General features: G+C 36.5%; 1 protein-coding gene across 5 annotated transcripts in view; it reads left to right on the plus strand.

Moving 5' to 3' along the window:
* The window catches only part of SPECC1L (sperm antigen with calponin homology and coiled-coil domains 1 like), a 98235-nt gene that overhangs the window by 32347 nt on the left and 45441 nt on the right, over positions 1-20447 (plus strand). For all 5 annotated transcript variants that reach the window (XM_071763266.1, XM_071763264.1, XM_071763267.1 and 2 more), the window contains exons 9-14: positions 304-395; positions 3613-3703; positions 5553-5636; positions 6340-6496; positions 9376-9478; positions 20005-20121. In XM_071763266.1, the coding sequence (XP_071619367.1) occupies positions 304-395; positions 3613-3703; positions 5553-5636; positions 6340-6496; positions 9376-9478; positions 20005-20121 (644 nt within the window). The remainder of the gene's footprint in view (positions 1-303; positions 396-3612; positions 3704-5552; positions 5637-6339; positions 6497-9375; positions 9479-20004; positions 20122-20447) is intronic.

Here is a 20447-nt window from a genome sequence, read left to right on the forward strand (position 1 = left end):
CACCATTTATATCTGCTAGGGTAATAGTATACTGCTCCTTAGCCTTGTCCACCCCCAGTAAACTATGTTTTTACCATAGATGATATGTTCAAGACAAAATTAATGTAATTACAGAGGAGCAAGTGTGTAGGCATTCTTTTAAATGATTTTGCAGTGCGTTACTAATTGAAATTCTGAAAGATGTCATCTAATAAAACTAGTAATGTAAAATACAATGAAAGAGTTTGCTGTAACACCCATTCTCCTGTTTCACTGCAAAATGGTGCAATGTTCACGATGGTTTCCTTTCTGTGTTTCTGCTAGTTCCAAGCCCTGCTGCTGCCACCATTCCTCGCACTCCCCTGAGCCCAAGTCCCATGAAAACTCCCCCAGCTGCTGCTGTGTCCCCTATGCAGGTAGGTGTTTTGTGGCTGCACTTAGTTCCTTTTAAAGGAGAGCATTTGAAACTACAGGTGGTAATATGCAAATAGTGATGGATTTTGTGGGGAAACAATGCTAAAATGTTTCCTCAACTAAGTAATTACTAGAGTGTCCACTTTAGCAAAAGTCTTTATCTCAGAACCGTGTTGTAAATAAAAGATTTGACATAAATTGGAAGTTCTTGTTAAATACTTCCAACCCTTACTGTTCCTGTGCTACTAAGATGTATGGGAGGAAGACTTTGTCTGCATTCCATAGTGTTAGAGTTGCTGTTTGTCAGTCCTGTGCCTGGCACGGAAACAGCAGTAATCCCCTTTGGGCAGTGGACTGAGATCTGTGCAGAATCTGTCAGCAATCATCAGTACAAATGTGGGATACTTGGCAATGTTGCTTGGGCTTTTGATATCAGACATGACCCAAGAGGAATGACATAATTGTGAGTTGATTATCTGTGTTCATTTTGTACTGAGAGTTTGGGCCAGTTGCTGGTTGTACTGTGTATTTTGTCCTGTGTCCCCTCTGCAGCTTTGTCCATTTGTCCAGCTGCTACAGGAGTCTTAGGTACACTGAGATTGCATCATCAGTACTCTAATGCTCAGCTTTGTGGATCCCTGCTGACTTTATTATTTTATTAGCCACATGAAGTGAGATTTTTGCAAAAACCAACAAGGAAAAAACAGATACAGGTCATTGTGAATCTGGCCCTATGTTTTGCTCCTTCAGTGTCACTAATTCTCCTGTTACCCTCAAGATACTACTCAGCAGAAGTACCAAAACCTGATTTTTATTTTTTTTCCTACTCATCATCAAAATGTTTTGGTAATAAATCCTTGCTGTGTGAGCTGAAGAATCTATATCCATATGGGCTTCTAGTGCTCTAGGAACAGTACCTGGAACAGAGTGACTGTTCCCATGTGCTCAGATTTGTGCAGCTTTTATTCATTTAAGAGTGAATTTCATAAAGCAGAGCGAGAGCCTCAGAGCGAAGAGAATCAATTAAATGTTTCTTGTTTGGTTTTTTTGGGTTTTTCTGTAAGAGCTTCTGCTGTTTCCTGTGGCTCAGTCACTCTTGACAGCAGTTTTCTAAAGCAGTTAAAAGTGACAAGTTCTCTAACAGATGCTTGGTTCCTATTGATCTGTCTTCATATTACTGTTTCTTTCTGTGCTCCTGTAGGAAGAGACATACTTAATCTCATGTCCTAAAAGGCTAGACCAGAGCTTTGGCAGACAGAAGACCTTTTGATGAAGCCTAAGGCTTATTTCACTTTATTTACCTGTAAATTATCCATGAAGCAAAGTCCTGTCTTACAAGCTCTCTTCTGAATCTGCCACAATTACTTGAATTTTGAATTCTTCTTGTGGTATAGAACCAAGTCATTAACAGCTGGATACTCATCAGTGGGAAACTGAATTGCCTGAAAAACAAAGGGTAGGGTGTGTAACTGAAAACAGCTTCTATTGAGTTTTTGAAGATAGGTGGTTTTCTTTTAAGCAGTTGCCCAAAAGACAACTAGATTTTGTGACCCCAGGCATATGGCATTTAAAGAGTATTTTCAGCTCATGAGATGAAGGGTTTGGGCTCAAAATCGATTTTCATAATATTTTCCTTTTCCTTATCTTCATGTTAACTTTGTTTTCTACTGCTTTGTTTTATGCAAATTTTGTATAATTTTTGTTGAGGTTTTTGCTCTTTCTTGCAATTGAAAGGCAAAATTTTAATAAGTTGTCACTATGTGAATTGATTTATCAGCTCCCATTTAGAGAAGTCAGCTGCAGATTAAGATCCTGAGTAAAGGTGGAAGGGTTGACCTCTGAATGGGTGTTGTAGTGCTCATTAACATTAATCTTAGTTGCTTTTGAATTCTGTCACAGAGGAAATATTTACATGGGCATCTAATGAGGAACTGGCACAATTTTAATATTATGATAAGATGGATGGGTTGCAAAAAAGATTCTCCACGTAGAGATGCATCAAATATGCCCTCTCTGAATTATGTGTATCACTTAATTTTTATGTTGGACCATGTTAGGAATTTCTCAGTGTTTGTTGGCTTTGTTTGGTTGTCTTTACAGTAATAGGTGCATGAATGAAGAGATACATTCTTGGATGCAGTATTGCAACTGAGAACAAACAAACAGTTTTCTGGTTTCAGGTCCAAGCCTGCAGTTATTTACCTGTTATTTTCTGTTATTTACCACAGCACTTAGCAATACTACTAAACAATTTAGGAATAGAGGTATGAAGAGAATGCTCTTCAGAATGCAAAAACAACCCTGCTGGGTTAGCCCAGAGCTCAGCTGGTCTGGTGTGCTGCTAAGAGTGACCAAAGCAGATGCCACAGTGAGGAATATGAGGACAAGGAAGTGTATCTGTCACTTTCCCTGAGTACCTTCTTTTTCTCTGAAGTAGATTCTGGATTCACTGGTCACCATTGAATGTCCTGCTTTTTCTTTGAACTTGTTTTCAAATTGCAATGTGTAGATGACATTGGTGTGAAGTACTCACTGAACCTACTGAAGTGTAAAGTGATCAGGAATATGGTTGTGGTTGAGAAAATATCTGTTGATCCTAGTATGTCTGTATTTCATTACATATTTGACAAATACTTAACAAAAAATGTCTGTCCTCAGTTCAGAGAATCCCTATTATTATTGTTGTTGTTGTTGTTGTTATTGTTATTGTTATTATTATTATTATTATTATTATTATTATTATTATTATTATTATCCTAATTTTCCAGGAAAAGCCACAAAGCTGTAAAGGCATATGTTAATAACAAAAATCAAACACTAAATCTTGGCTACATATAGGGGGTTGTATTAGGTTAAATAAACACATCAACTTGAACCAGAACAGGTTTGTACAAACAAAACACAAATGAAGGTGAAAAGTAATACAGGAAGTACAAGGGAAATCCCAACCTTCATTTGCAACATTGGTTTGAGAATCAGGTTTAAGATTAAAGAAGTAAATGTGGCAATGTCAGTGCATAGTGTGTATAACTTCTCAGATTGACAGAAGCAACAGGTAAAGAGGGGCATACCCATTTCCACTAAGTATTTTAAAGGTTCTTATTCTATTTCTTTTCAATCAGTAATGCTGTCTGAATTTCTGAAATGGATTCTTTCTGCAATTCCATATGTTTTTTTTATCTTCAGAATATGTTTGACACAATTATTTTTCCATTTCAGAGGCATTCTATAAGTGGACCAATATCAGCTTCAAAACCTCTTGCTGCACTGACAGACAAAAGACCAAGCTATGCTGAAATCCCTGTTCAAGGTATTGATTCAAGTTCATTTCAACTTTGTTTTTAGCAATGCTTTTTTTTTTTTTCTACCATTTAGTATCTAGAGATTAATATGTAATATTACTTCTTTTATTACCATCATATTTTCATAGCATCATAGAATATTTCAGGTTCAGGTTTTCATTATTTGTTTCATCACACATGGTGGCATAGCATAAAGAAACCCATGATTGCATCCTCGTGATTCAGCATTATTCTGGTGGGTTTTGATCTGTGCATAAACTGAAGTAATTTGGACAATGAGGACAAAATTATTTCAGGCCCATGGTTTGCAACTGTTTTCCAGATATTAAAAATACACACTCTGTGTTACATTATGTATAGTGTGGTTAGGATTTTTTTCCTCCCATTTGAAACAAGAATGCTGGTTGTTATTGCATTGCATGTGAATAACAAAATATAAACTTAATAAATATTGAATCTTCAGCAGCTACATGAAAAAAATTGAATGGAATTAAATGGAGTGTTGATTTATCTGTTTCCCAATATTTCCCTGTCCTGTGAACTTTGTTTTGTCTCTCAAAACACTGCTCACAATGTGCTCTTCCTGTGAGAATGAATGGCTATCATGTGTTGGGTGTAGCTCTCTGATTTATGCCTGGTTTAGGTTTGGTTTGGTTTTTTTTTTTTTGTAGATGTTTGTCAAGATAATCCCCATATGACTCCAGGCTGAATATTTCCTCTCAATTTGGTATTCTTGAGGTCTGATGCTTTCTAAAGGGTGGTTGGTTTTTTGTTTGGGTTTTTTTTGTAGCACTTCATAATAGGCTGTATGTGCCAGATTTCCTTCTTGCTTTTCTTGAATGCATATTAAGGTTATTTGTACAATGCAGCTGGAGTTTTAATTTTAGAAACTTTGATATTTTTGGGAACATCGAAATGCCTTTCCAAGAAGATAGTTAAGAATTCTTTAATTGTTACGGAGTTCATGGGTAGACATAAGCTTAAACAGAAAATGAATGGTATGTCTTATATAGTTTTTCTGTTTTCATTAAAGTCTTTTAATGCAGAGCAGGACTGCCATTCCAGTAGAGAATGTGCCAGGCAGAATTCCTATTTACAGCTGTATATATTTTTAAGTATCTTTGTAACAGTGTATTTTTCTACTGTCAGATTTTCAGCTAGTGAGTGGTGTTTCACTTTTTTAATCCTCATTCTTCATTTTCATAGGTTTCTTGTATTCAAATTACTGCATAAATGTTTCTACATAGGAGTATGTAAACCTTTTGTTTTTACTTGAAGTAAGATTTAAATAATAGGAAATAGTTTGGAAAAACTATTAATTATTAATGAAATCAATTTCTTATGTAGTTTGATTTTACTCCTTGACAGTAGGCAGAATGAATCTTTCCCTATAAAGTGCAGAGGCACCTTTTTGACCCCACTGCATGGAGGAGGTAAATAAAATGAAAAGAAACCCAAGAAACCAGAACAAAAAAATAAATCACGAAGGACAAACCAATCTGCTTTCTGCTTTATCAACCCACATTGTGAATGGCATATTGGATATTTCTGGCCATGTGCTAAATGGGGATCCCTTGCTCAGTCTTTTGGTTTAACAATTGTTTAGTTTTTATAGACCAGGACAAGTGGATTAGTAAGAGGCCTTAGAAGAGAAGGATTAGGAAGGTCATGGTGTACCCACAGTGCCTTTCATTGGTAATGAGCATATTTAGGCCTTCTCTTTCATAAAGATAAAATACAGTTGCACTCACTAAAACAGTCAAACTAGGGCACTGGTAGAAAATATTCATGACTCAGTCCTGAATATCTGACACTTAACTGGACCCTTCACTTATTATGTTCTCTTTTTTTGTCCAGAACACTTGCTGAGAACATCTTCCACCAGCAGGCCAGCATCTTTACCAAGAGTACCTGCTATGGAAAGTGCCAAATCTATTTCTGGTAATACTATGCTTTTTAGTTGATTAGATAAATTATGTTCTTAAAGATATACTTTTCTTTTTCAAGAGAGAGCTTTGATATTCAGACTACCAAGCTCTTGTCTTTTTAAAAAACACTATTTGGATGTTTGGAACAGCTTATTTTTCACTGCCCAAGTTTTTTGTTGAAGTATTTGGGGAAACAAACTGAAGTCCAGTGGTTAAATACTCTCTTTTATTGCATCAAGTAAACTGAAGCAAATTTTATTTTTTTAGTTGCTTGTCTAGTGTTCTTAGTGATGCAGGTACAGACTTAACCTACCAGATGGAGGAGTATGAATTGTATGTAACAGAGATGACTTTGTCATCTTTCTTGGTATTGAAGAATAGTTTTGATGTGCAAGGTATATGTGGGGAAAGAAACTGTTCATGGTGGTTCCCTTTTACTGCTTGCATGTAGGTTTGGGTTTTTTGGGTTGTTCTTTTTTTTTGAGTCAGTGAGGCAGAGAAGCATCTTATCATTCTCTAATTCAGCAATTCTGTTGTTGTTTGTGGAGACAATCATTGTCAATGATTTAAAATAGGAGGACTGTTCTTTTTAGGAACAAAATGCAGCATTGTACATTATTTAATAGATATAAATGTTTTTGTATGTTACCTAGCAACATTTCTGAAGAGGTGTGATTGTTTTCTAATGATAAATACATTGGTATTTTCTCTCTTAGTGTCTCGAAGAAGCAGTGAAGAAATCAAACGGGATATTAGTGCACCTGATGGAGCATCTCCAGCATCTCTCATGGCAATGGGTACCACCTCACCACAGTTGTCACTCTCATCCTCTCCAACAGCATCAGTCACTCCTACAACCAGAAGTCGAATAAGGTAAAATCCTTTTCTTTTGTAGTGCACTGGAAAGTGTTAATTTCATGGGTATCTGTCTGCATATCTAGTGCACAACGTTGGCACTAAGGCTGCAGGTTCTACTGCTACCTGTAGAACAGCAATCTTTGAGAGCTTTAGGAAGTGTTTTCTGCAGATGAGTGTATTTTCTGAAAGTTAGACCAGAAGTAGGCTTTTTGGAGATTGAGGCTGGTACCAAACCTTGAAAAAATAAAGCTTGAAACCTTGAAAAAATAAACCTGAAAAATGAAGTCATGTCACTGAATAATGGAATCATACCAATTCATAGTACCATGAAGCTAAATTCAAGAAATGAGCTTATGCCAGTTGAACAAATCTTTCAGAGTGGGTTGGATCCAGGGAGACTGCATGATAAACCTTAAATTTTGTACCCATAGCTGAAGACAAAAAGCAGTGTGACCAGGTCTTAACTCCAGACACTGCCAAGTCTTCTAAATAGCCACCAGTGACTGGGCCTGGGCTGTTTGTTTCACAGATTAAGTCATAATGCAGGTCCAAATAAGAAATGGTCAGGCAATCCCCTTTCATTAGTAAGATTAAAATGTATCACAGACTTATCTTTTTAACTTTTCTAATCTATAGTTCTGTCAGTCAAAGCACTTCAAAGTATTTTAGCTTCATGTTATGAAAATCAAGTATATACTTAGCCCTGCTTCATAGACAGGGACAAGGGCAGAAGACCATGTAATACAGAACTTCCTGACAACAGTTTTGCACAGTGGAAATACTAAACTCTTAATATTCTGAGACATTCATAATATGTAATAATTACATTGCAGAACTGTGAAGTTATTTGCAGCTGTGGGTGCTGTTGAAAATTATTTCCCTGAAATCAGCTGAGGCATGCCTCAGTGCTGCTGTCCTTTCACTATGCAGCAATTAAATTGAGTTCAGATCTGTGGGTGCTTTACCAGTAGCAATTAATGCTGTGTGTTTAGCACCTAAATTTAGACCAAGTACATAGAGAAAAAATAAAGAGACTAAAACGTGTGTGAACTTTGAACTGGTGATATATAAAATTACATTGATGGCAACCTGCAGAATGTAGGAAACAGCGTGGTGTTTCCTCGTAAAATTGTGCAGTTAAAATGGTTAAAATTATTATCATTATCACTATCACTATGCCACCTGACTGTTGAGTGCAATGCTAAGCACTACAAAAAGACTTAGCAGTGGAATCTGCAACAGTGGGTGTGCACTCTGTTTGGAACCCTCCTCAGAATGGCAGTGCTGGCCTTCAGTTTATGTGATCAGGTTTCTCTTTTGTTCCCCTACTTTTTTCTGAAACTTGTTGTAAAATAATGAGTTATTGATGTAGTTCATTGAAACAAATATTTGGAAGCTTACTGTTCTCTGTTCTAGTTGAAACTTTGTTGGCTCTTAGACTTGGAATATAGTTGACCTAGTATACTAACTTTTTAAGTTTTATGTGTCAAACCATTTCTCAATCACTGCTGAAAAAAATACACCAGTTTGGCTTGCTGAAATATGTACATATTTAAGAACTGAAGTACAGAATTTCTTGAAGCATCATTCTGTCTCTGTGGTACCTATGAAGTTTAGATAAAGTAACCTGTTCAGATTACTTATTTCATAGTTAAAATACACAATTAGCAACTTCCTTGTCATGTTAAATTTCTGAGATAAGCAGTTAGGTTTGCAGACACTGCTGTTTTTCGTGCTACAAGGCACTATTGCCTGTTCTGCTGTGCAAGTATTTCCATTAATGTTTCAAATGTTATCTCTTTCTAACTAGCTCTGAGACCTTTCTCTCTGTGTTTCAGTTGAGACTGGCAGAGCAAGTTGCAATACATATACTTAAGATTAGTGCCTTTAGAACATTTCATTGTATGTTGGCATAAGTTATCTTTTATGCATTGAGTGATAGATGCTGGTAGATGGAACAGTCTCTGGTTCTCACATGCATGGAGAAATCCACATTCTCTGAATGCTTGCTCTTCCTCTGGTAAATATGCAGCAGAGTATCCACTGAAAGTTCTACTTGTTTCCACATTCCACCCCTCTTTTCAGTCCCAAATGGGGTTGTAAAGAACAAAAAGTCAAGAAGAGTCAAGATGTGAGACTGAATGTATGCAATCTCTGTCTCTTTGAAGCCAAAAGATTAACTTATCATCTTTGTGGCTGTTGTGAGACTCTTGATTTACATCTGCATAGAGCTTTTTTCAAAAGGCAGATGAGGAAATCTTGTGAAAAATTATTGGAGAAAGCTTGTCAGACTCTAAGTGAAATTAATTGACAGCTTTTATTGGTAGTTGAGCATTCTTACTCGAAAAAGAAAAAAAGAAAAATCATTAATCATTGTTGTACCAGTATATTAAATGGTGGATCAACAGAGTTAGATATTCCCCCCTTTTTAAAGAACTCCAGAGCTCAGGCAAATGTTCTGTTAATAATGGTGTTCTGCTGAAGTGCAAACTTGTTGTTTCAAGGTGACATTTGTAATCAGCCATGAGATGCAAACGAGATAGTATCAGTTTATTCTCTTTCTAAATACAAAATAAAGTCACTTGATTTTGCTTAATGTTTCAAGCTAGAACTTACCATATTGTGAGTCTAATTATCTGAACTCTTAGAGAAAACACCATTCAGGTTGAAAGGCCTAGGAAAATTGTTTAAATTGAAGGAAAAGGAAGGATGATTTGCTAATGAAAGAATTACTCCTATATAAGGTATTTCTGTGTATTCTATTTTTCAGGTAGTAGTGCTGTACCCTAATACTTTCACTGTGACAATAATTCATCCTTTGTTTCTATCTTTTATATGTGTTTCTGTTGCAAGGTAGAAGCTACAAACTCACTTGCCCTTTTGCCTTTTCCTAGGGAAGAGAGGAAAGATCCCTTGTCTGCCCTAGCAAGAGAATATGGAGGATCCAAGAGAAATGCCTTGCTGAAGTGGTGCCAGAAAAAAACAGAAGGATATCAGGTAACTGTAGAACCAGTAAACGTAGCATATTTCTAGCTGCAACACATCACAATCTGCCAGTGGCATAAACCAGGCTGTTCCACAGTTGACTGCATAGATTGCAATGGCACTGGTATGTACTGTACTCTCTTCTTGGAACACATGCTACAAGTCCTAACCTAGCTAATATTAACAGTTCTTCAGTCACTTTGCTCCGTGTTGATAATACCTTTTCTTTTTTTCTTCTTAAGGGGACAGCTGACCTCTTACTGAGGCACTTGAAAATAGCCTTCTACATATAGCACTGTAGCTGAAAGGTAGCAACTTAAAGTTAAAATTAATGTTTCCCAAATGCAGTTTGACTACCATTTCTCAGATTTCAGAGGTATTTTTGAGAGGTAATTAGTGTATTTTGTTTAGATCTTTCAGTGTGCTCACATTTAGTCTCTGTTTACAGACAGCTTGTTTTTTGAAGGTTGCATTGTCTTGCATTTTGAACTTGGCTTACTACTGTGGTTCCAGACTTCTTTCTTTCACTTAGTCCAAATGTTATCAGAAGCCAAAAGAACTAACAAGATAACTATCCAGAGTTCTCCTGATTACATTATTTTTTCAAAAGAATAGTGGCTTCAGCAAACTAAACCAGGATGTTAATAGTCTGACCATGATGTATTTGTTTGGTTAACTTGTATTGAAAGTGTTTTGAGTTCCCAACACAATCCTCAGTTTAAGAACTTTACTCTTTCCATGACTTGAGCCTCACAATGCAGGAGGAAGTTGAGAGCCACATAACAGGATGATCTCCCATCCATAGGAAAAGTCCTCCTGCAGCACAATGGACAGGCTGGTGATATAAGCCCTCCCCCTTCTTCCTGTGGCACGTCTAGTACTAAATGGTGCTATTTCTGAGGTTAAGCTTTTTTGTTGAAAGAGCCTTTCTCCTTCTCCACATTTGAAAAAAGGCAGGATGTTATATTTCTTTATAAATCCTGCAAATCTGCAGGCAAAAATATTTTCCCATATTGTCTTGAAATGAAAGATGAGTTTGGCAACTTCCTTATCTGGTGAGGAAAAGTAATAGAAAGTATTCCAAACTTTTCATACTATAGTTATGTGCACATGCATGAGCATGCTTTTGTTCATATAGATTGCTGCTTACAGTTACTTGAGATTTATACACTAGTAGAAAAATAGGTTTTGAGACTTAATGTACTTGCTTCAAGAACTGCTGTGGTTCTCTGCTACCAAGAAACCACAGCATATAGCTTCTGCAGCCAGTGCATGCCTTCTTTTGAAAGAGGAAGACAATATCCTCATGTTATCTTCCTTGAGGTTTTATTAGGGTGTTTTTTTGAGAAGCATGTTTTGCTTTAGGCACACTCATTTTTCATTTCTTTCTTGTAGAGAATGTGGTTATTTTCAGCATCCCCTGAAATTCCATTATGCTTTAACACTATGTTAGTGGTGTTCTAATGTTTTAAACATATCTGGCAATGTATTATGAATACTGCTTATCCAGCTTTCTGGTATCTCAACAATGTTATAAATACCAGAAAAGGATTTTTTAATTCTAAATCTAGTTTTAAGTTTATTTGACAACTGTATGGATTCAAACCTGGCAAGCATTAAAGAAGCATCAGAATAATGAACTTCTCCTTTCCTCATTCAGTCCTACTTAAGGTACTCTGGCTCTCTTCCTGTTACCCTCTCACACTAATATTGACAGGGTACCTGTTAACCCCAGCATTTCCCATCACTAGAACTTCTGCTTTCCTTCTTTACCACCTGTTTGCTTTTGTTTGGCTTAATGTCTGGGCAAGAGCCAGCACATGCTTTGTAGAGCTACCTGCATGCTGACTGACCAGCAGTTGGCTGTCTCTGAGCTGATATTGTTTGATAATTTTGTGTTATTCATATCTACTTGTTTCTAATACAAATCCAATAAGCTACCATTATTTAAGTAAAACTCAGCCCTGTAAGCCAATATTTTTTAAGGATGTCTTTGCCAACAAGGGAAGATATGTTTACTTCTTCATCAGTTGTCAGCAACAGTCACTTTTTTTGGTCTTGTTTTCTCTCTCTCACCTGGAGGTGATGTCTGGTAGCTGAAGTTGTTTATGCATAAATGAGTATTTATAGAAAAACATATGTAAAAAATTTATAGAAAATTGTTTCAGCTGTTGCCATTTCATAGAGAAGGTGGAACCATGCACATTGAGTTACAGCCCCATGTCTAACATAGCCACATTTGCTCCTGGCATTGCTTTGAAGAATAGTTGAATTCCTGCTTTGTAGATAGACTAAGAAATAGTAATTGCACAAGCAGCCAGATACACATCTTTCATTGCAAAAATTTTGTTTAAAGTGTACAGAGTTACAGGTGAGCTGCCAGTGGCTTAAAATGTTAAAAATAAGGTCTGAAGTAGTTGACTTACCCTTATTAATGAGCAGCAGCATATGGATTGAGTGTTGTTCTCTTTGGAGGCCATCTGTAGTTTTTGAGCTGCTTTTTGTTTCATGTGTTGAATATACTAATTAAGAAGCAAAAACAAAAAACAGCATACCAAGGTCTGCACAGTTTCAGAGAGAGAAGATTTCTTTTATTCCAATGATTCTTGTGGAGAATACAGCAATACTTAATTGCTTGCTACAGCTAGTATTTTTTTCTGTTCAAATAAAATAAAATAATAACTTCCCTATACCCTCTAGGAAGTTACTTTCAAGCTTTTCAATAAAAGTTTTTAGTATCTGTGTTTTAGAAGCTTGAAATTTTATGAATGCTAAATAATTCAAAGCTCATAGCGTGGTGAAGTTCTGATTTGAGCCCATAATAATTCGAAGATGTTACAGAAAGCTCTTCACACACATTCACAGATGATTGTGCCAAACTGCTCTCCACATCTGACAAATATATAGCTCCACATAGCAGAATTTTTAAAGGAATTTTAAGCCTTTCTCTTTTGCAAATGCATTATGACAAACAAGTTACTACTTAACCCTGTTAGAGAAAAGCTATGATAAATTGCTTCATTATACAGTTTTCTTGATTTATTCAAGCAAATTCAGAAGGGAATAAATGGATTTCTGAAAATGTAGTTGTGAAACCATGTTTACCTGTGTTCCAGATCTACTATTTTTTTCTTACACGAAAATAAGGCTAAAGTTGCCAATGAAGATAAGAGAAAATCTTATGTAAAAAACTGTATGGCTTTCTCTGTATATATTGTTGTTTTTCACATATATGCTGTCTGAATGTTGTGTGGAAGCAGAATGTCTCCTTCAGTGTTAGGTTTGGAGAATGGGATCTGCAGAAGGTCATTGAGAACTAACAGTAGGCAGGTTCTGTATTAACTTTTCTCTGGAGCCTGTTCAGTCTAGACAGTATTGGACTCACTCAGTTACTGAGTGTAATTATATTTAGGGCTGAACAGATCCGTAAGCCATGAAAGAGGAGGGCTGCTCTCTTAAGGTAAGTTTTGGGTTTTATCAAGCATTTAGATAAAGGTGGAGCAAACCACCTTTTGTTTTCAGATGTACAGGCACAAAATACTTGAAATTTGTTGGCTTTACTCAGGATCTGACATACTGATTCAGAATACATTGCCAAGTGCTGCATTTTCCAGAAAGAAGAGAATCCTCCTGGCTCCTCTAAAATATGTGCAGTGTCATAAAACTGTCTCAAATTCCAGATATCTTCAAAGCATGAGCTAATCCCATCCAGCTGTTAAGGAGCACTTACCCTAGCTGCAATACAACTACTTTATTTTGAGTACACAACTAATAAAAGTCCCCAGGAGGATGTAAGCATGCATGTTTCATGTTGAAAAGGGGACCAATGAGCAGGATACACACATCCTTACCCATTCTTACCTACAGCAATATTTCAATTCATTTTCACTTCCAAAAGGCTGACACCAAAAAAGCAAATGTCAGAAGATAGCAGCAAGAATAGACTACATTTTTTAACCTTTCTGAAATCTTTCCATGCTTCCTAATTATAGATATACTGGAAGACCTCATTAATTTAGCTTTGTAGTACCTCTCTTCTAATTCATGCAATGCTGCCTTTTTCTGGAAAGACCACCTAATTTTTACCTCCTATACAGATCAAAGTCATTGTAAAAATTTAAAACTCATTATCTACATGGCAGCAATAAACAATAAGATAGTTAAGTTGTTGAGCACTGTGGATGTACGTGTGCCTAATGCTGTGGTGAATGCACCTTGAAATCAAGCAATGCTTTCATTTATACTCAAGTAATGAGTGTAGAATAACTTAAAGGTAAAAGATGGTTCATGTTGCTTCTTTTAAAAATAGATGGTTTTATATACATGTCTTTGTTAACACTAAGCTAGATCATATTTTACAAATTTCTAAAAAGAGGACAAGACTCTGTGCTTAAGTTAAGCCTGTGTTGAAATCATGATTCCAGGGTGTTCATGCTTTCCCTGATGCTGTCTGGTTGATTTGTAAAAGGAGTCAGACTGACAAAACACTTCTTAGTTTAAGCTGTGATGCTTTAGCCAAAAATTGTTGAGTTAAGGAAGGACATGCTTCCTTTTTCTGTTTGGATTGGATTCTGATACAAGAGAAATGTCAGCTTGTTAGACTTAATTACAGCAGAATTTAGAATAAATTATGAAGCTGTCTGTATCTCTTCAAGTGTTTCAGATGTTAATGTCTGAAGCTATTCTTTTTTTCAGAACGACTGCTCCTTCTATGGCTCTTTTTTGTCCCAAAAGTGATAAAGTATCCTCACTTTAGTATGGAAAGAAACATTGTCAGTCAATATTTCAGGGGTTTGATGGTTTATATAGGTCATTTTCTCCCCTTTCAGAAGCTGGGATTAAGGAGGCAGTAGATGACACTGCTGTTAAGTCTATTCCAGAAATAATTTTGCTTTGTTTTCTCCTGCTTGAAGTACTGATAGCCTCAGCTTTAATCCATGATTCAAGAATCATTTAATCCTGATTCAGTGGAGCACAGATAGCAGTTATTTTGTAGTTTACCTTTCTAATTCTTTTTCATGATTAATCGTGGATATGTGTATATGTGCCTTTAAAAGCTTTTTAAAGCTTTTTAATAGTGATTTTCTTCTGCCATGAGAAGCCTGCCAAGGTCTATATGCTTAAAACTCGAGTCTTGTTTTAATGGTTTAATATATTATAGAGCAGAATCATATTAATGCTTTTGCTTTTTCAAGCCACTTATTTAATAAACTAATAAAACAGACATAGACACATGTTTTTATTTTCTCCATGTATTAACTCATTTGTGAGCCAAACTGAGTTAGGATGAGGGAACCTCTGATCCTTGTGCAGAGCAAGGGGTGGAGAAATAACTGCTCTGCTGCATGCTTCTCTGCTCAAATTGTCATATACATAGTTCAGGGAAATTGAATATGGCTGTGGATATGTACCCTGAAGAAACAGTTTAAATAACTTTGTTCTTAGTTTGTAACTTTAAGTTAGAAAGCATGGTTTCTATAGTTGGAGTTTTCTGGTGTTAGTGAGGTTTTTTAGCTGTGAAGGTTTTGGGAGAACATGGAGGAAAGAAAGTTGAATCTCTGGGTTATAATTATTAATATCTCTTTCTTGCTTTTTAAGAGAAGGTATTTTCACGATTATGAAAGACCCTCAGTTTAGGATTATTGCAAAAAGCAATAGAAGACAAATCCAAAATCAGCACTACACTGATTAAAACCACTTGAAAATTGTGAAGTCTAGAAAAGTCATAGGTTGGGAGAAACCTGAGATTGATGTTATGCAGACTCCTGTTAACCAATGTAGAGTGTTTCTAGTGAGAGAATTTACTGCAGTTTTCTGGGTAACCTATTCCAATGTTTCTTTCATAGTGAAGACCTCTTTTATCCAGACAATTTCTCTGGGAAAGAATTGTGCCTGTTGCATGGTGTCCTGTCCATGTGTGTCCTTGTGAAAAGAGCACCTCCATCTTCTCTGTAACTGCCTTTCAGGCATTGGAAGCCTCTAATTACATCTCTCCTGAATCTTCTTTAGGCTGAATAAGCCAAATTCCTTCAGCCTTTCTTCATCTCTCAAGGTCTTCAACCATCTATCTAATCATCTTGGTAACTCTCTGCAGGACCCTTTTTTATTCTTCAGTGACTATTTTGAACTGGGGAGACCAAAGCTCTATGCAATATGCCAGGTGTAGACTGACAGATGCCCAGCAGAATGTAAGAATCCCATCCCTCTGTCTGCAGGCTGTGCTCATAGTGCTCCAGCCCAGGACACAGTTTGCCTTTACTGTGAGGCTGCACTTCTGGTCCACACTCAAATCCTGTTCACTTACTTTTAACCACCATTGTATTTCAGCCTAAACTGATGGGTTGTTTTGTTCCTCTTACATTTCAACATTGTTTCAGGGAGAATCTTCTTACTCTTTTTTTCTTATGTGAGTGCAAGGGTAAACTCATTTTGTTGCAACTGCTCCTACTCTGCAGGAGCTTGAGTCATGCCTGAAATGGTTTTTTTGTTCTGGATCCAGTGGGTAGAAGGAACTATGGAATTTGATCTATAAGATTATGTAAAATGTTATATTCTTATGCTCTGTCTCTAGAAAAACCATACAAATTTTTAACTCTGTTTTTTATTCCTGTCTGGAAAGTATTTTCCACCAATTATTTTATGTCAACATCCTGTTGCTTAACTACTTTTGTTAGAATTACCTTTAAAAAATTAATAATTAACGCTAAGAGACAAGGTTTGATAAATCTCCTTGTTCAACTATCTCTGGAAAGGTTTATTCCTAATTTGACAATTTATCTGAAAGTATGTCCTTCAGTTGCTTTCATGTTCTGTGGTCTGAAATGGCTTGAAGAGAAAGTCCAGATTAGATTCCAGCAGAATTGTCTTAATAGAGCCAATTACTTAATAGAAGCAGTAACAAAGAAGAAATTATGTCAGAGATTTTAGGGGGATGTTCTGTTTACCATCAATTCTTTGAGAAATAAGAGCTTAATGCAAGATTGATTTCATTATACTGACCAAGCTTTTTCAAAAAACCACAAGTAGTTAAAAGCATTTAGGAAATAAAATTGTGCTGTCTTTAAATGTGCCAGTTATGTGCTCCAAGCCCTACACAAAAAATTAAATTTTCCGTTTAAATGACAATCTGTCCAGTTTCTGGATTTGTTTTTTAGTGTCTGACCAATATCATACTTTTTTAGTCTGAGAGGTAATAATAATAATTCATAATGCTCAGGGCAATTGGAAACAGAGACCAGTTCCTTTTAATTGTTTCCTTCCGTTGTATTTAATTCAGCTTCTCTGGATACATTAAAATTCTTGGATGATGGGTTTGTTTTCTGCTTGTTGTCTTAAGAATAAAAGCTGGACCCTACAGGAAGATTTAGAAAAAAAGAGCATCCCTTTTGAGGACCAACCAAACTTGAACTTTTTTAGGTGGCCATTTTTCCAGTGTTTATATTCAAAACTCAGCATCCTGCAGATGTTACTAATACTTTAAGTGAGTTGTTTAGTTATACAACTATAACAGTTAAGGGAGGGCAACTTTCTCTTGATTTAAGTTCATTAACTGTTTTCAGCAAGCCTTTATCCTGTTTTCTTTGCTCACACATTGGGCTAAGGGAATAGACTTCTAAAACTACGGAAAATGTCTTTAGATTTTGAAGGTGAATACTCTTGGTTTTAGATCATTTGGAGAGTTCTGTCTTCAGCCCTACTTGTTCTGGAGGTCTGTTTTCTAGTGCAGCCAGACTTTTCTGATACCTTGCAATTTCTTTCTCCATATATTCTGAGCACACGTCTTCCTTCTTCATCCATGGGGTCAGACCTCAGGGATAGGCTCAAATGATCTCATACACATCACTGCAGCACCCTGTTTCCTAAGTTTGATGAATGCATTCTTGCCTGTTGATGTCCATCCCAACTGTTGCAAAAATCACTATTGCAGCTCATTGCTTTAAGAGGATTGCATTGTTTGCTTCTCATTTTTCTCTGCCCTATCATTTCCAGTAAAAGTTCCTGTTCTCACTTTGAAGGCTGAATAGCTTTCCTATCCCTGTTTCAGTACTGAGATTTCATCTGTGCTTCAGTGATGCTGATGTTCAGGCTCAAATGCTTTAATTTGCAAATAAATATTGCTGTGCTTCCTCTAAAATGTGTGGAGCAACGAAAAAAAATATTGCAAGCACCGTGAGGCAAGGTGCAATTAATCTTTTTTTTCTTTGCACTGTGACTTCTGTATTAAATAGAGTATATTCTGCAATTACATCCCTTCAACAGGTACTTGTTCAGACTCTAGCAAGCATTAAGTCACTGGTTGGAAACTGGTGGGTTAGAAACTGTTAATTAGCTGCAGCGGTGCTTCCACAATCTTCCTTACTTTAATAGGGAATTCATATCTATCCTTACAGTCCTGAGAGTTTAAAATTTGATTAAGTTCTTCAGTAGTTTTACCTAGTGTAATTTTTTTAATCCTTTGGCTTCATGCATGGCTGAGGAGATCTGTGTTGATAAATGTGACAGTACATCCACCTCCCCTTCCCAGATCACTTGGCCATCCTGGGGAAGAAGGGAAAGGGTGAAAACCAGGACTGAGTTTTTTCTCCCTCAGTAGGGGAACAAGGGGAACATGGTCATTCACATTTGATTTTTAGACCTGACTTGTCACAGATGACTGTGACACGAAAAAGCCCCTATTCCTACCTTTATCCATCTATGGATATAAATGTCATCTGATGCCCAACTGGCTACAGGGCAGGGGGAAGAAACTTAAAAAAGTAACTTTGCAATCAGACACAAGTAGGAATTTATTGGCTTCTCTAATTTTTTCCTTTTTTTCCTTAAACTCCTCTACTTTGTCTTTCCCTAATTTAATTAACATTGGAAAAGTTTTAACAAGCATTAATTTAAATGCAATTTCCTGTCTGTCTTCTGTCTTGAGGAGAAAAAAAAAGGGAGAGCTGCGCTTTTTTTTTTTTTTTTTTTTTTTTTCCTCGTTTGCTTTTCCCTTTTCCCACCCCCATGGCTGGAGGAAGCCGTGTGAGGAGCGCGTTCCCACAGCCCGGGGGTCTCCAACAATGCGGTTTCCGTTTGCGGGCCGGCGGTGAGGCTCGGAGCAGCCCTCGGCCATTGTGAGCCCCAGCACGTACACTGACATCACCACAGCCTCAACCTGCCTGTAGGGGACCTGGTATGAAAAATGCTAAAGCTGAGCAGGAAACGGAGATTTCCCTCACATTCTTCTAGAAGTTGCCTTCAGTTTTGTGAGGTTTTTTTTTTTTTTCCTCTTTTTGCTGTTTGTTTGGGATTGCGGTTGTGTGATTCCTAATGCCATGTGCTGGTGTGGCTGCCGTGGTCCCCAGTTTGCCTGGCTCAGCAACTCTGACTCTAGGTGGGGTTTTAGGGCCAGTTTTAGTCTCTGGTGAAAGACAGGTGCAGACCATCACATTGCCAACAGGTGAAAATTTGATTTGTGTGTTTAGGTTTCAGCAGCTCAGTGACTGAAGCTGATAGTTCCTGCTACACTTAAGTCTTTAAAACTATGTGGGGAAGATTGTTAGCTTCTGCTTAAGCCCAGTGAAGTGACTATTAAACCATATTTATTTCTCCATAAAGGTCTAAAAGATAAACAGTGAACTGAGGTTACTGGTTGTTTCTTAAAGTTTGACTGCTATCCACTTATAGCATTGTTTGACTGACAACAGTCAAGTGTACAGTAATTTAAAAAGTCACCAAAGCATCTTTGTCGTAGCTCTTTTGGACAGAGCTGACTCTTTTTATAACACTAGATTTCAGGAGATGCATTTACTAGTGCCACTGAGTTTGCTACTGGAATCAAAAGATCAAGAGTACAAGATTCCATTTTTCAAGTCCAGTTCCAATCAAAAAAAAAAAAAAAAAAAAATTACTCTCTGCCACTGTCAATGTTAAATCTGTTGCAACGTGTTTATTTCCAACCAAACCTAATTTTTGTTTGTGATCTTGTTCACATATGTTTCTGTATAGAAATGGTTTATTTAGAAGAGAAAATACTTCTCAACAGTTAGAAATTTTGTCTGCATATTAATTCAGTAGAAGCAGAAAAGTAAAATCTTGCTTTAAGAGAGATATTAGCACCTGGTCTGTTTCAGAGATTTTAGGCATACACCTCTTAACACATTTGCTTTTCTATCTTGGTGTGTACATTTGTGCCAAAACTATTCTATTACCCTCTCTAGCACAAATTTTTGTGCCTTTTAGCACATAGAGTTAGCACCTTTTTTTTTTTTTTTTTTTTTTTTTTTAAATGTGGTGTGTGGGAGGGAAGCTTAATATTACCTGGAAATAAGGAACAAAATAACTGACTGACTTAATATTTGATTTTCTTTGTTCTCTGCACCAGTGGGTTTTTGGTTTTTACCACAAAACATTAGTAATAGGCTGTTTTCCTTGCTGATTTCTTCAAAGGTATTTTTTTAAAAAACATCCACAAAAAAACCCTGCAAGTATTGGTGAATTTATAGAACTAATACTTGTTTGATTATGATTTTAATATTAATTTATATTTTTTTCCTTTCAAGAATATCGACATAACAAACTTCAGCAGTAGCTGGAATGATGGCTTGGCTTTCTGTGCAGTCCTCCATACTTACCTCCCAGCCCATATTCCCTATCAGGAACTAAACAGCCAGGACAAGGTATGACATGAAAATTCCCATTCCTGGGACTGCAAGGTGATATTATAAATATGGCTTAATAAAGAAGAACAAATTGAGTTCTAAAACCAAAATCACTAGGAATCATAACTGAAACACCTCGGAGTACCTTGCTACTATTCTTGTTATTTTAATATGAGATTGTTGGGTTAAACAGAATGTTGGAACAGATTTTAAAAAAAAAAAACAATCATAAATTTAAGTCTGAGGCATTTGACTGAAACAGCTGGCAAATGTTTTCAGTTCAGGTTTGGAAGCAAGGAGCAAAAGATTTTAAATTCACCTAATTTGTATCTTGACATGTTTTG

Source organism: Heliangelus exortis, chromosome 19 (assembly GCF_036169615.1).
Source record: "Heliangelus exortis chromosome 19, bHelExo1.hap1, whole genome shotgun sequence".
NCBI classification, from domain to species: Eukaryota; Metazoa; Chordata; class Aves; order Apodiformes; family Trochilidae; genus Heliangelus; species Heliangelus exortis.